Below are 16,236 nucleotides of genomic sequence, written 5' to 3'. Positions count from 1 at the left end.
GGTTGAGTTGGCAAATATGGCATCGCCTGCAGAGTTGTCGGATTTTTGGGTCAGTATCATTAGTTTATCAGCTGAGCGTAATGGCCTGGGGACACTATGAGAGGTGAGAATATTTTTGAGGGTAGGAGTGTTATCAGGTGGATGGAGTATTTTATGCACTACTATAAGCTGGTTGAACTGTAGAAGGGTAGGATACTCTAGCCATTCCAGTGCTTTGAGGTTCTGGCAATGGTGTGTCCTAAAAGCCATGGCAGTAGCGAATCTAGCTGTGTGATTGTGACATCCTGATAGTTTGTTGAGATCGGTTTTTGATAGGATGGTGAGTACAAGGGAGGCATACATAAAGGTTGAGAGGAGGTGTGATCTTGCAATAGCTACCCTTGCTAGGGGGGTGAGGAAAGGTTTGGCTCTGTACAGGGAGCCATTTTTTTTGTTGACGGACTTATTAGTGTGATTGACATGTTTATCAGATTTAAGGTTGCTGTCTATTATTACGCCTAGAAGCTTTGTATGGTCATCAGGGGAGATAATGGCGTCATTGCTAGATTTGTTGTTGAAGGAAGTAGGAGAAATTCTACGGTTAGAGGAGAAAAGTAGTAGCTTGGTTATGTTAGGATTTATAAGCAGGTGGCGATTAGCTAGCCATGTTTCTACCATGCTGAAAGTGGTCTGGGTTAGAAGTTGTGTAGTAGAGGAGGCGAAGCATATTAGCATTGCATCATCTGCATATTGGATGCAGGTGGCTCCTGGGATGGTGGTGTGCAGATCACTGATAAAGATAGAGAAAAGAAGAGGACCTAGTATGGACCCTTGTGGGACACCTAGTGTTAGAGGAAGTTGGAATGACAGCTTACTCTGCCATAAGACAGCCTGCTGTCTATCATTTAGATAGAAGTGAAACCATTGTATTGCGTGTTGGTCTAAACTGATGGTTTGTAGGGTATTGAGCAGTAGCTGATGGCTGACCATATCAAAAGCTTTTGAGAGATCTAGGAAGAGTGCTGAAGATAGTTTGTTGTTGTTAAGATGAAGATTGATGACATTAGAGAAAGACAGAAGAGCCGTGGTGGTACTGTGGAATGGCCTAAAGCCGTGCTGAGAGTCGGCGAGCTTTCCGTTTTGAATAAGAAAGTGAATAAATATATCAGGTTTTGGAGGTATGTATTCAAAAGTTCATTAACAGTAAAAACTGAAGCAGGGAAAAGAAATTATGCCACAGCAGCATATAGTCTAGAGTACCTTCTAAATTCTACATGTAAGATAAACCAGATAAGGCAGCTGTTTGATTAGGAAAACTCATTAGCATTTGGATAAGATGTGCATATTCTTCTTTAAACAGAAAAGGCCTATCATCAAAACAATGGTCAGGATAGTTGCACTGATAAATGATTCATAAATTAGAAAGTTGAGAAGCGATAAACATTTTTGAGACAACAATTACTCCTTGTACTCACACAAAAATGTAATAGATTTCAAATAAATAATTTAGAATAAACTTTAATATCAAACACATATAGTTGTTATGAATTAATATAATCACACAAGAGCAATTTAATGAAAATACTTACTTGGTAATGGTCTAGGCATAAAATTCTGTACAAAATCTGTGCAGCGGCTACCAGTAAATCCTTTCAAACACTGGCACTCTGCCATGCAGTTCTTAGTAGGATTGATAGAACAAGTTCCTCCATTGCTGCAGTATCCACTTGGACAGACATCGTTATAACATGCTATTGGTGTGCAGACAACACCATTTCCTAAAGAGAAAGAAGGAAAGAGAAAAAAATATTATAATTAAGGCACAGAGATCATGTAGACTATCAGTGTAGGAACTCAGCAAACCACAAGAAAGAATAAAAAATGGTACAGTGTGAATATAATCCATCTACAACACTGATTTCCCCCATTGATATTCTTTTGGAGTTTCCTTTTTTATAGGTTTAGTTTTCTGTTATTTTAAATTTTTTTAGCACATATGCACTTTCCATTTTTTATATTTGTTCTGAAACTTTCCTAACTAAATAAGTTATTTTACAAACAACCTATGTTTGTTAGTTATGATGACTTGGGGTTGTATAGCACATGGAATTAAGGCTCTGAACTGCAAAAAAAGCTTGATTTTGTAGACCTAGGCCTGATTCTATCAGTTTCTTCTCTCAGCATATCATTTATCCATATCTCTGCTCACAGGTCATATCTGAGAAGAAATACTTAGCCAATTAGTTTTTACATGTTAACAGAATAGAATACAAAATAAATGCTTATGTCTAAAATATTGCAAAGTGACTTCATCTGAATTTGATCTATAGCATAACAAGTATAAATTAGTTTCAAATTATTTTCAATTAACACTAGAAAGAAAGATTACAAAAATGCAAATCAATAGTGGAATCTAAGCAATATCATTTACATGCTTCCAGTGTGATCTAAACTAACTGGTATTATCAGATTAATTGTATTTGCTGAGAATAAATATCTCAACATGCTTAATTAGCTTTAGAATTAAGGAGAAAGCTGTTCTAGAATAGGATATTTCTAGTGGTAATATGGCATTTGTAAATTTTCATGATTAGGAATATTGGTAAATTGTTATAATGTATAATAGATACAAAATAGAAAAGTGTAAAATTCAAGCTGGAAATATAGTAAGTGTATAACACAAATATAAATTAAATTAAAATGTTTATTATACAAAAGCAAAAATATTAATGTCAAGAATCCTGGCATTGATAATTTAAAACTGAAAACATGCTTGTTAACTAACCTGAAGATAGCCAAACAAGTAAAAATATATATATTAAGCAACATCATTTAGAAGGAGGTGGGTAATGAAATGTATAAGCTTATCAAAGTACAGCACAGAAAAAATAGTTCTAACTTGATGTTAGAAAGCTATAAGATGCCAGTGATATAAAATGGATTTAAAATGTTTTAAAGAACAGTTATACCACAAAAGACAACAGAAGCATAGGACTGTTTTCAGATTTGCATGCTTTTCTTTGAGGCAAGAAAGATCAAGATAAGAATGCCTAATCACAGAGCATTATGGGTAAACTGAAGGGTTTTAGTGAGTATTATTGAGGATGGACTTACCCATACCAGATCATGGGCCACACACAACTGAAACAACTTTTTTTGTCTCTGTTTGTCTAACATTCAGAAAATAGTTCCCTTCTTATTTTTTAAAAATTGTAATAAGGTCTATTGTTAGATATTTAAAAACACATATAAAAGATGTATTCAATATGTATATTACAAGTTTAGATATGATATTTTATTGGTTATATTAATTTTAAACTTATACAGTCAACCTGTTAATAGAAAAGGTATTAACACTAAGGTTGTAAATGAAAAACAGACGCTAGGGGAAAAAACATTTCAGAATTCTAAATTTGAAAAAAGAAACAGTGTAAGAAACTTCTTTGTGTGGAAGATTTTCAATCCATATATATCTAGTTAATCAATGCATATTAATGAGATTGGGTAATGGCAGTAGAAGTAATGGACTTAAACTTGCCCTAAGTAAAAAAATAATAAAAAATATAATTTGAAATTTTATACAAAATTACTAAGTATTCAAAAGTAATCCAAGCGGGGTAGACAGTCTGTTTCCAGTCAAAAATCCTTTACTTAATAATACTTTTGAATACAAGAAAGGCATGTAAAGAAGTAACCTGGTTATGTATATGAACAATAAATTGCCATCCTTTATGAACTGGTAGATAAGTAACCATTGCAGATAAACATTTTATGTCTCTTAATCATGGGTACATTGTCAATTGTGAAATATATTTGTATATCTGAATGAGTACAAACATGATTTAGGAGATTCAGAAAAGTTCATTCCTTTCAAGCATTTTGTTGATATAAAGGTTTTAACTCAAGAAGGCACAAAGCAGAGTAAATAATTACCTTCCCTTGAAGTTTTATCTTGAGAATCCCTAGAAGACATTAGTGCCACTTATATTCTTCAGTCATGGCAACAAAGAGAGAGATTTCCAACCTTTAATTATATGAGACCAAAGATTTTAAGTTGGTTTACAAACTCCCCTCAAAAAGGCATAACAAATAAGTTACTGAATTGTCATTACAATTGTTAAAAAATTGAAAAAAGTAATTTCCCCACCACAGCAGGTCTCTGAAGGGATAATTAGGCATTGTAAAGTAGCATAAACTGTTTATGGATCAGCTTTGAATAGGTAAATGTTTTATATGAATTTTAATTAATTTATTGCCAAGCTAGATTAATATGAAGGTCTTTAACAAGCAAATCCTAATAACTAAACATTTAGTTTTAAGAATAACATGTTGAGTTTATAATAATGAAGATTTGTTTCTTTGAATTTCTTAGCAATGATGAAATTAAATTGAATTTGTCTTTATAATAATTGAATAATGGGAATGTTACAGAGATGAATTCATGAAGGTACCCTGATGTGCACACATCTGAGGAGATTGGAGGTTGGGGTTTGACATAATCAGAGGTTGGGATTGACATTATAATTAAGGTATTTACCTCACAAACAAAAGATACAAGGTTTGATTCACACTAAGAGAAATTGGCTAGTCTTAATATAGCCCACTAGGGCAGCTAGCCTAGTACATGCCTATGAACCTATGAACCAAATTGTCATTTCCAACAACACAACACATATCTATCTAATAATAATGAAAGTAAAATCAGGATGTCTGTTTTTGACTTTTTTTGTGGTACAAGATGTAAGTGCAGTGAGTTTAGAAAAAAAAAGACAGGTGATGTAGTGTTTGAATCCAGTTAAGCAATACTTTTACACTGCATTGATGGGCCAAGACAATGGCAAAGGATGCCTTCTAAAAGGTGTGACACATGACCTATCAGGCCCTCTAGAATTACTATTTAACTGTAGTCTCCAAAGAAGCTTCATGTCTGACAAATGGAGAACATCAATGGTCATCCCCCTACACAAAGGGGTGTCATCTACTGACCTTGGAAAATACACATTCATAAGTCTCACTAGTCTCATATGCAAAGCCATGGACAGAATTATCTTGTAAATGATCAGTGATGACATAGGACACCTCCAAACACTGGAACCAACTCAGTGATGCTTCAGCAATGGTAGGTCATGCTTACTCAACCTTCTGGACTTCTTTGAGAAGGTCACTAAAGCAATAGATGACGGCAAAATGATTCACACTACCTACCATGACCTGGCCTAGGAACATGACACAATAACCCACTCAGGCATTGTTGACAAATTCAAGAGGTTAAGTATAAACCCTTATGTCATCCAGTATATAGTCAGATGAATCACAGAAAGGACCTAGGAATTTAGAAATTGGGAGTCCACCTATACAAAGATACCAGTCGCAAGTGGAGTCCCTCAGGGATCAGTCCTGGGATTGCTCCTTTCTGGCATTTACTAATCTGAAGTCAAGACCAATGTCAAGGGCCTCTAGCTAACTAAATTTGCAGATGACTGAAAACTAGGAGCAGTCATGGAACCTCCCGCTGTTCTCCAGGAAGGAATAATACGGACAGATAACTTGACTCAGAGCCATGGACTAAAACTAAATGGCAAGAAATGCATAATAGTATCTGTTGGGAAGTCATCCATCCTTAGTAACTATCATATTGGCAACACACCCCTAAGCATCGAACCACTACCATCACTAAGGGCTTTTCATCCAGAAAAAAGGAGGTCATTGTCCCACTGTACTCATCCCTCATTAGACCCATTATAGAGTACAATGCTCTGTTTGGAATGTACCTCACAAGACATCTGCTACAGCTGAAAAGGCCGCAGAAATACCTCACTAAAAGAATCACAGGCCTAAATCAGATGCCCTATGCTGATAGTCTAAAAAAACTCCAGCTATACTCTGTCAAATATCGTCTACTCAGAGGCGACCTCTGCTTAACATACAAGGCCATGTCAAACCCTGAGCTGTTGGACATGTTACACTTAAAGAAATCCCAATCCCTCAGAGCCACATGCTCCAGGGATCTAAACCTTGTCATCACAATGAACAAAACATGCTGGAGGGATAGGTTCCTGACCCAGAGACTCCCCAAACTCTGGAACAGACCGCCCATACATGTCAAGCAGAGCGCCTTCTTGGCCCTCTTCAAAAGGAACCTTGAAGAGTGGATAGGTGATAGGAAATTCACCCCGGGGATCATGTCAGTCACCCTGCTAGACAGGGGTCCAGGGAAGTAAATACTGTGGGAAGAAATATCCAGGGAATTGTTATGGTTAGGCTTGTATAGGCCCTAGGGCCGATAGCCTAGTACCAACCTATGAACCTATGAACTAGTCAGGGTATTGGGGACCCACATAGACAGTAATCTAGCTTTTGACCATCATGTGTCTGTAGCAATGAGGAAATCATTCTATGTTGTGCAACTTATAAACAAAGGTATGGCATCTAGGTCCAAGGAGGTCATTGTTTCACTGTATTCAGCATTCATCAAAACTACCATTGAGTACAATGCCCCCTTTGATATCTAATTAACCAGGCACATCCAACAACTGGAGCAACAGCACAGGTTCCACACTAAAAAAATGCAGGGCATGAGTAACATATCCTGTGCAGACCACCTCAAAGCTCAGTTCCTGCATTCTGTCTCCTACATGCTGTTGAGGGGAGATCTATGCCTGGCATACAAATCATTGTCAGACCCCACCCTGATGGATCTCCAGTATGCCCACAAAACAAATAGCACCAGAATTACCCATTCTAAAGACTTAAACCTTGCCTGTGATATGAACAGGAACTGCTGGATAGACAGGTATATATCCCAGAAACTACCCCTTCTTTGGAATAGGCTCCCGTCCTTGTTTAGCAGAGTTTCTCCCTAATCCAATTCTAGGGTAACTTGGACAACTGGATGGGGGAACAAGAAATTCACTCCTTGTTTGGCACCTATGTCTCTAATTGAAGCAGGAAGCATGGAAATGGTTCACCTCCCAAGTCCCCTGCTTACATGTATCACAAGGGTACTAGAACTTGTCAGAGATTTGGGATGCATGGCTAGGTTAATTAGGCTCTTGTGCTTGTTAGCCAAAAACACACCTATGAATCTATGAACCTTTGATTACACATTGCGATAACTTGTTTGAATTCAGAAACAGCTCTAACAGGGTGCTGCACTGAGCTCTAGCATGAAGATATAGGTTCATAGGTTCATAGGTTCATACTAGGCTATCTGCCCTAGGGCATTTATAAGCCTAGCCAGAGCGTGTGTGGCTTTCACCACCCCTTAGGATGAGAATACTATACCCATTAGTTTGCTGTGCCTCTGTCCAGCAGTGACACAGAGATGATTCCCGGGGTAAACCTACGATCTCCCATCCACTCATCAAGATTTCTCTTGAACAGAGTCAGTGAGGGGCTCTGCCTCACATGGACTGGGATTCTATTCCATAGTGTAGGGAGTCTCTGGGTGATGAATCTGTCCCTCCAGCACATCCTATTTATATCCATGTTGAGGTTTAAGTCTCTTGCTCTCGTGGCTCTGGTGGATTTGGATTTTTTGAGGTGGAGCATGTCCATTAATTCCGGGTTGGACATGGCCTTGTATGTCAGGCACAGATCACCTCTGAGCAGACGGTATGTGACTGAATAGAGCTTGAGTTTCTTCAGTCGGGCAGCGTATGACATATGTTTGAGCCCCTTTATCCTTTTGGTGAGGAACTTTTGGGGTCTTTCCAACTGCTGCAGGTGTCGGGTAAGGTACATTCGAATGGGGCGTTGTACTCAATCATTGGTCTGATAAGTGAAGAGTACAGGGGTACAATGACCTCTCCTGATCTGGATGTGAATCCCTTCATGATCAGGTGGGCAATGTAGAAGGTCTTCCTAACCACTTTGGCAATGTGAGTGTCAAAAGAGAGGTTACTGTCAACTTGGGTCCCCAGGTCCCTGATAACGTCTTCCGTGTTTAATGGATTACCACCTATGTGGTAATTAGGGGTTACCTTGTTTTTCCCAAAGGGTATGACTATACATTTTTTGACATTTAGCTTAAGGCCATGGCTCTGGCACCAGTTATCCATTTCTATGAGACCTCTCTGGAGGATGTCTGTGTCTGATGGAGTGTCAATTATGGTGCCCAGTTTGCAGTCATCTGCAAATTTTGTCAGCCACAATCCCCCTATGTTTGCCTGCGCTTCAGAAAAATAAATGCCGAACAAGAGGGGGCCCAGGACTGAGCCCTGTGGGACACCGCTCATGACCGGCTTAGAATCTGACATGGCACCAGCAACTCTAACCCTGTGGGTTCTGTCCTTGAGCGAGTTTGCAACCCATCTTGTGAGGTATTGTGTCGAATGCTTTTGCTTTTGCTAGGTCAAGGTAGGCTGTGTGAACTGCCTTACCCTCATCAATGGCCTTAGTGACTGTTTTGAAAAAGTCGACCAAGTTCAAGAGGCAAGATCTGCCCTTGACAAAGCCAAATTGGGTAGGATCCAGTGTCTGTAGGTCCCCAATGTCTTTATTTATGAGTTCCATTATGATCCTCTCCATAGCTTTGCAGACAAGGCTCGTCAAGCTTATGGGGCGGTAATTTCCAGGATCCGTAGAAGCACCGCCTTTGTGGAGTGGGACCACAGTTGCTGTACGCCATTCTTTGGGTACGTATCCTGTAGTAAGGCTAAGATTAAACAGCAGCCTTATGTGTGGGTTTAGTTCCTCATTGAGTTCGTGTAGCACACAGCCGGGGACACCGTCCGGTCCCATTGATGCTGTGTTTTTTGCTTTAGAGAGAGCAGCTCTCACCTGGGCATCTGAGATGTTTGGGAGGCTAGACTCTGGTTGGATAGATATTTCTCCTTTTGGGGAGGGAGGGAGAAATTCGCACTGAACCTGTCTGCCAGTATGTTGGCAATGTCTGTGGGTTCAGTGATTTTTGTATCATTTTGGACTAATTCTGAGCATATCTGGGAGTTTCTACCCAGGTTTCTAACATAGCTAAAGAAGACCTTATGATTGTCTTTTGTGTCATTAGCAATTTTTCTCTCAAAGTTGGCCTTGGATGATTTTATGAGTGATCGTAGTTTTTTGCTAGTAGTGATCAGAGATGCCTTCCCTTTTAGGGATTTTGCTCTGTCATGTAGTAGCTTTCTCCTCTTGTTGTAGAGTTTGTTTATGGCTGGGGTCCACCAGACCGGGCACCTGCCTTTGGTGGAAAGGGTCTTGATTTTATTAGGGATTGCTTGATCCATACATTCCTGGAGGTGCTCGTAGAAGGCATTTGTAAGGGTTTCAGCAGCGTGGGTTGTGGTTTCCACTGGCTCGGGAGCCTTGAAGGATACCACTCCAGTCTTAAGAAGTGTGAAGTTTGCTTTTGAGAAGTTCTTCACTGTGGTCTTTTTGCTGGGGTTGGGGCGGGATGTGGATCTCCAGTGAGATTAATTTATGGTCTGATCTCACCAATGAGGGATATACTTCCGGTTTGGAGCATTTTGTCCCCATGTTTGTGATGATCAGGTCTAGTATATTTTCTCCTCTTGTGGGAATGGTGACTAGTTGTTCCATAGCATTTGAGTTTATGAACTCCAGGAACCTTTGGGCTAGGGTGTTGGGGCTTGAGTAATGTTCCCAGTCTATGTTTGGGTAGTTGAAGTCACCCAATATGATGGTGTTTGGAGAGACATTCATACTCTCCAGTGTCTTCAGGAAGGCTGTGTGGGTTTCCTGAGTTTAAGAGGGTGGTCTGTAGCATGCTACAAACTGTAGGGCAGTTTTACCTATGGTTAATTGCACCTGGATGGTCATCCGATGCTTCGTGCATTGCCACTAACCTGGAGGTGTGGGTATCCTTTATGAATATGGATACTCCCCCTCCTTTTGTGGTTCGGTCCGGATTTTGGGGCCGAAACGCATGATATGAGGTATAACCTGATAGTGCTGGGGTGCTCTCAGGAGCCTTGAACCAGGTTTCAGCCACAGCACAGACATCGATGTTCTCCATACTGAGGAGGGCTTCGAGGGCGTGCATCTTGAGGTTTAGACTTCTGGCATTGAGCAGTATTACCCTTAGTTTTTCTCCATTTTTGTTTTCTAGGGTGGTAGGTTTATCATTTGAGCCTTGCCTAAAAAAGGCACTATGGGGGTGGCAAGAGCCTTTGCCAATATCCGGAAGCCCAGGGGTGACAGTTACAAGCCGTCCCTTGCGAAACAGCGTGGCTTGTCAAGCATGTCATCCCAGGCAGACAGACATTGGATCCCCTTAGAATGGCACCAGTAATTAAGCCAATTATTAAAGCTGATCATTTTGTCTCTGTATTGTGGCATAATTCTTGGTGAGGGTAGGATACTGCTCAGGGTCAGGGTCATACCAGCCTGGGCTACATAATCTGAGAGCTCCTCTATGTCTCTTTTCATGTAGTCCATGGAGGTACGTCTCAGGTCGTTCACACCGGCATGGACAATGACTGAGTCATACTTGTACTTGCTGTGGAGTGACCTGAGTGCTTGTGTTATGTGGTGGATTCTAGCACCTGACAGGCAGCTTACTGTGATCTTTTCCTTGTTCAGTCTGGTGAGTGGGACGTCAGTGTGTCTGACTATGGCGTCACCTATAACAAGTGTGTCTGGCATTGTGTTTGGCCTTAAGGGCTGTGACTGTTTAGCACACTGACTTTGAGAACTATGTGTTGCATGTCTTATGTCTTGAGGTGGCAGTTGCTTGGGTGTCTGCTTTGGAGGCCTCTGTAGTTTTGGTAGATTTTTGATCAGTGCCTCCGAGTATGTCTTTGTGTGTTTATGTGTTTGTTTTGCAGTTGTGATAGTTCTATGTGAAACTGGGTTTGTGGTGTGCATGGTTTCCTTCTCCTCCTGTCTGGTCTTGCCAGTCCTGAGTTGAGAGAGCTCAGCCTCCAGTTTGGCTATATAGTTGCATCTCTCACATGTATTTGTGTTTTGTGGGAGAAGGAGTGGGTTGCCTGGTACGTGAGGCAATTGTAACATTGTCTCAAGATGCCCAGATTCACCAGCTGAACAGGAGAGGACGCTAGCAACTGACCCTTCAACATGCTAGAAAAAGTGAAAAAGTTTGCTGTGTAACTGAGTCAGAAGGGACCTATAGGGAAATGGGTACTCAAGGGGATTCTAGGCTAATGTAGTACTTTGTTTAGTATATAAGCACTTTACCTATATAAAAATGCTTTAGGAGCAAGTGCTGAGCTTTTGAGATAGAGAATAGACTGTTTAGATAGCAAGTAGAGAAGTTCTAAGGGAAAAATTGAAGAGCAATGCAAGAGGAATGCGGTGTGGACTTGAGGGGGGGCTGTTAGGGGGCCGCCCATGACAAGGAGCCTATTTATGGATTTACAACTGTGCAAGTCTCTGACTTTTGACTCCCCCATACCCCCTGCACACATGCTCCCACTCTCTCTCTGACGTTTGACTCCCCCATACCCCCTACACACATGCTCCCAATCACCAGGCTAGCCCCCGCTGACCCCACCCACTATACCCCGGTCTCCCCTTTTCACGCAGCCATTCAAGGGGTGATACCATCCAAACCAGCCCACGGGTGGTACCATCTGCACTGACAGTCGTCTGGGGGACACTGTTATTCATAGGCTCCTTGTCATGGGCGGACCCCTAACAGCCCCCCCCTCAAGTCCCCACCGCATTCCTCCCACTCCCCCATCAGGTGGCATACCCACACATTTCTCTACACACACCGATACCAAAGCATAGTAGGACTCTCTACCTGACTCCTCCACCTTCCTCCGTTCCCTTCTTTACTTACCTTTGGAGGCAAACACTCATAAGTTACGTGTTTATATTAGAATCATCACAGCATGACTGTCATCTTTCCCGGTTCCCCCCCCAAAAATTTTTTTTTTTTTTTTTTTTTTTTTTTGCACACAATCCCTTTTTGCACACAGTCCCTTTTTGCACACTATCCCTTTTTTGCACACAGTCCCTTTTTGCACACAATCCCTTTCAGTATGCACACGGCACCACAAGGCTATTACTGTCTGACCAATTTACCTTGTGTAACTGCAATTGTAATGTTAATGAAAATGCACACAGCACCCTGCTTGTTCACACTTTACTATTGGAAAGGAACTGTTGTTAATTTAAATGGCCTGCTAGAACTAATGTATATAAAGGAAGTGAAAATGGTTGCTCATACTTATGAAACATGTCTTTCTGAAGAAGTCTTGATAATAAATAAGACGAAAGCGCTAAAGTTCTACAAGAGTTGTTGGTGTTATTTACTATTTTATTGAATGCTTTTATTGTCACGAAGTTCATTTCTTAGTTAAAATTTCTTCTCTTCGTTCAATTTTTTTGAGTGAGGTTAATTTTAGTTATAAATCTTCTACTCCGCGTGACAGTATGGCAGGAAACATAGCACCCAACTCAGGCTCTAGTAGCCAACTGAAGACAGAAGCAACCAGGAGCAGGACACCAATTGATCCAACAACAGTTCTTACAAAATTATCGGAAGGAATTGGTTTGGCGCAGGATCTCTTCGAGGACCTAAACAGCAGACCTTTAACACCTACAAATGAAAGGATCACCAGGGACCGCACTGAACCCCCGGACCACGCTGGACCCAGGGCCACAATTAACAACAGAACTGGGACAGAAATAAGGACCACACAGGCTCTTGACCTGATACTCACGCAGACGGAAATTAATCCCTTCCGTTGCCCGGTCCAGAATACAACAGCACAACTGGAGTACAGTCAAAACAGAGGGGTCTCACAGAGCGCCAGATCTCTGATTACCAGATTCGAGAGACTGATTAAAACCTACAAAAACCTGGAGCATGACAACTTCTATCTGGAAAGGTGTTTAGAGCTGGATATAGTCCCACAAGGTCTCAGGTGTAACAAATTTCCTAACAGGACTACTCCAAACTCTCAGCTTCACAAAGAACTGGTCAAAATATATAATGACTCTGGGCTAGCAGCTATCAAAGCACTCATCCAAAGTAATACTGAGAGTATGGCCACCTACAAGTCTCAAATAGATGATCTGCAAACACGCATCCTGCAGGATCCCACATTTATTGACTTTGCGGAAATGTGGGACAATGTACCGCACAAAATTACTAGGCATATGGCGACACTGATTGAACGCAAGAAAGGCAAATTGCTTAGGGACATTAAACAATATGAGGAAGGAAAAGCATACCCGATCAGGCCCACACACTCCTTACACACACGGAGAAGGCCAGACAGATATCCCACAAACAATCCGTTGTCCACAACCGAACTAAGGCCTACGACAGAATTACAAGAACCCACAAATGGACCCAACACACCAGAGGTGGATAGACTCCTCATCACATCCAGCCCACTAGCAGGGAGTAGTTCCCAGATGATGGTACATACTCCTGCTAGGGGACAGCTAAGACCAGAAATGCCTCTCCAGAATCAGCCGACACAGAGAGATCCAGACACCAGTGAATGTGACCACCATGACAACAACGAGGACAACAATACAAACTGCAGGACACCGGACAGTGTGATCAATCAAGGAAGGGTTTATCAGACCCCACAAATCAACGACCAGTCTTCCAACAACAGCACAAGTAGCAACAACAATGTTTTTTTATCTTCAGCAGGACTCACAACCAGAACCAGGACTTATACCAGATTCAGACCTGGGGGTAATGAACGAAACTGGAACCACAACACCAACAATATTGAGGGAAGGAGGGGGAACAACAATCACAGGGGAAGAAGGAGCGGGAATGGGATACAGTACTAGTATTACTGGGATGGACTACCCTGATCACCCTCCCCATTCACTGATACCAGCACCTGATAGCACTGACTTCAGGTCTCCAGCAGGGGTAGGTGACATCTTTAACCTCACCACACGAGTTTTCTCGGAAAGCCATCATAAGGTACTGAAGAAAGGCTTTCCTTTCATCCTGGCGCAGAGAGCCAACACGGCGGATGTTATCCTGGACCTCAAGTGCTACCTGAGAAAGTTACAACTAAAATTAGATATACAACAATATGAAGAGGAAGAAGATGAGGAAAGCTCGGAAGATAACAACAGACCCCTTACCATGAAGAGCCTGTACACTCCTGCACTCTCCAACACACTGAGCCTCTTTGCGAGTACCTGCGAAAGGGATATTAGGAAACTCCTTTCTGATAAGCCCTCAGCAAAGTGGCACAACCTGAACAGGGAAGAAAGACAGGCTTGGAAGGAACTGAGTCAGGACAAATCCCTACGGATCATGAAGGCTGACAAGGGATCCGGGATAGTAGTGATGGAGCAGGAGAGATATATCCAAACACTTGAAGCATCCCTCATGAATAACCAGTTCTACAAAAAGGTCAACATCAACCAGGTACAACAGAACTTTAAACAAATTGACAACCTACTGTTGGAACTGTACCTGAGGGATGAGATCTCTCAAGATGAAAAAGACTTCATGCAGGTCATGACACCCAGCCTTGGAAAATTTTTCGGAATCCCCAAGGTTCACAAGAACCCTGAAAATCCACCTTTCCGCCATGTGGTATCGAACAGAAGGACAAAAACAGAAAAGATTTCACAAAACGTGGACCACATCCTTAACCCCATTGTACAGAACAGCAAATACTACATCAAGGACTCCTGGGCTTTTCTAAATGACATCTTCAAACTAAGGCTGGATGGAGGGGAATATTTACTGGTCACCCTAGATGTAGAAGCACTCTACACAAACATCCCCCACGCCAAAGGACTGACCCTCACCAGACAGTACCTGAACAGGTACTCCAACCTAAGCGGGACTAAGATTAATACTGTATGCAGGTTAACAGAAGCAGTATTAAGAAATAACTTCTTTCAATTCAACGGGAAGATTTACCACCAACAGAAAGGGTAGCCATGGGGTCCAAAATGGCCCCAGCATATGCAAACTTAGTCCTCAGTGCCTGGGAAATGGATAAGGTTGAATCACTACCTGGGTTCAACAACACCATAATGTACAGGCGTTATATTGATGACGTCTTTTTTGTCTGGAAGGGGGACAGACTTTCTCTGAGCAATTTTCTGGAAACCCTTTTCCAGAGTCTGGACTTCCTGACCCTCATGGTAGGACATATCGGAACCACCACTCAATTCCTGGATATCCACCTCACTATAGACCCGGAAAATGGACAGTTTGACTCCAACATCTACCGCAAGCCCACTTTCCGGAATAACTATCTAGAGTTCAGCAGCCAGCATCCCCATTTCATGAAAAAGAATATTGTAAAAGGACAATTCATCCGGTTATCCAGACTCATTTTTAGGGACAAGGTTTTCATCAAGGAAGGTTTTTACCTCAGAAACTTGTCCCTAGAAAGAAAATACCCAGAGTATCTAGTGGACAACCTGTTCCAAGAGATCATACAGCACAGACACTCCAGGTATCCACCAATCCTGGAAAAGGGATTCACAGCAAGGGCACAGAATGGACCGAACAAAAAGGACTGGGTGTCAAGTTTCCCCCTTCCAATTTCCACCGATATGTTTGGAATTAGAGGGGTCCTCACCAACAACTGGGATATCTTGGGAGGAGAAAAAGGTCTGACAAAGTTACTTGGGACATCTCCAAACTTCTGTTTCAAACAAACCTCTTCTTTTGGTGGTGCGTTCGAGAGGAATAAAAGCCCATCCCCACAGAGCGAAGTATCGACAGAACCTGGAATGTCTGACTGCGGCAAGTGTGTTGCCTGTGTACACATACGAAAAACAACAACGTCACCTTCCCGCACTGCAACAGAACTGTCAGTCTACATGACCACTATGACTGCAACACAAAAAATGTAGTCTACTGTGCTTTCTGCGAACACTGTGGGAATTTGTATATCGGCAAAACGAACAGGAAGCTGAGTAGCCATATTAAAGAACACACTGCAGCAATACACAAACAGGACAGTTTGAATGCCTTGGCTAAACACAGTACTATTTGCCCAAACTTCACAGGATTCAAATTCACAGTGCTGGAAAAAATAACAGAATTTGTAGGGGACATGGACACATTCCTGCAAGTCCGGGAATTAAAATGGCAGATAGAACTGAGAGCTGATGTCTATCCAGGTCTCAACGAGACACTGAACATTAAATGTGCACTTAAATGGTATAGATATTGAAATGTGATAGGGTTTGAAGAACTGTGCAAGAGGGTTTGAAGAATTGTGCAAGTAGATTTAATGTGTTTATGGATTTACAACTGTGCAAGTCTCTGACTTTTGACTCCCCCATACCCCCTGCACACATGCTCCCACTCTCTCTGAC

At 41.7% G+C, this 16,236-nt stretch overlaps 1 protein-coding gene across 1 annotated transcript in view; it reads right to left on the bottom strand.

Moving 5' to 3' along the window:
- LOC122801234 (mucin-4-like) overlaps positions 1-16,236 on the bottom strand; it is a 152,887-nt gene that overhangs the window by 109,465 nt on the left and 27,186 nt on the right. Inside the window, exon 4 of the mRNA XM_044070786.1 lies at positions 1,569-1,757. Within this exon, the coding sequence (XP_043926721.1) occupies positions 1,569-1,757 (189 nt within the window). The remainder of the gene's footprint in view (positions 1-1,568; positions 1,758-16,236) is intronic.

Source organism: Protopterus annectens, chromosome 4.part1 (assembly GCF_019279795.1).
Source record: "Protopterus annectens isolate FY-2018-M chromosome 4.part1, PAN1.0, whole genome shotgun sequence".
NCBI lineage: Eukaryota > Metazoa > Chordata > Ceratodontiformes > Protopteridae > Protopterus > Protopterus annectens.
Note: the sequence above shows the minus strand (reverse complement) of the source record. Positions and strands in the feature narration are given on the sequence as shown.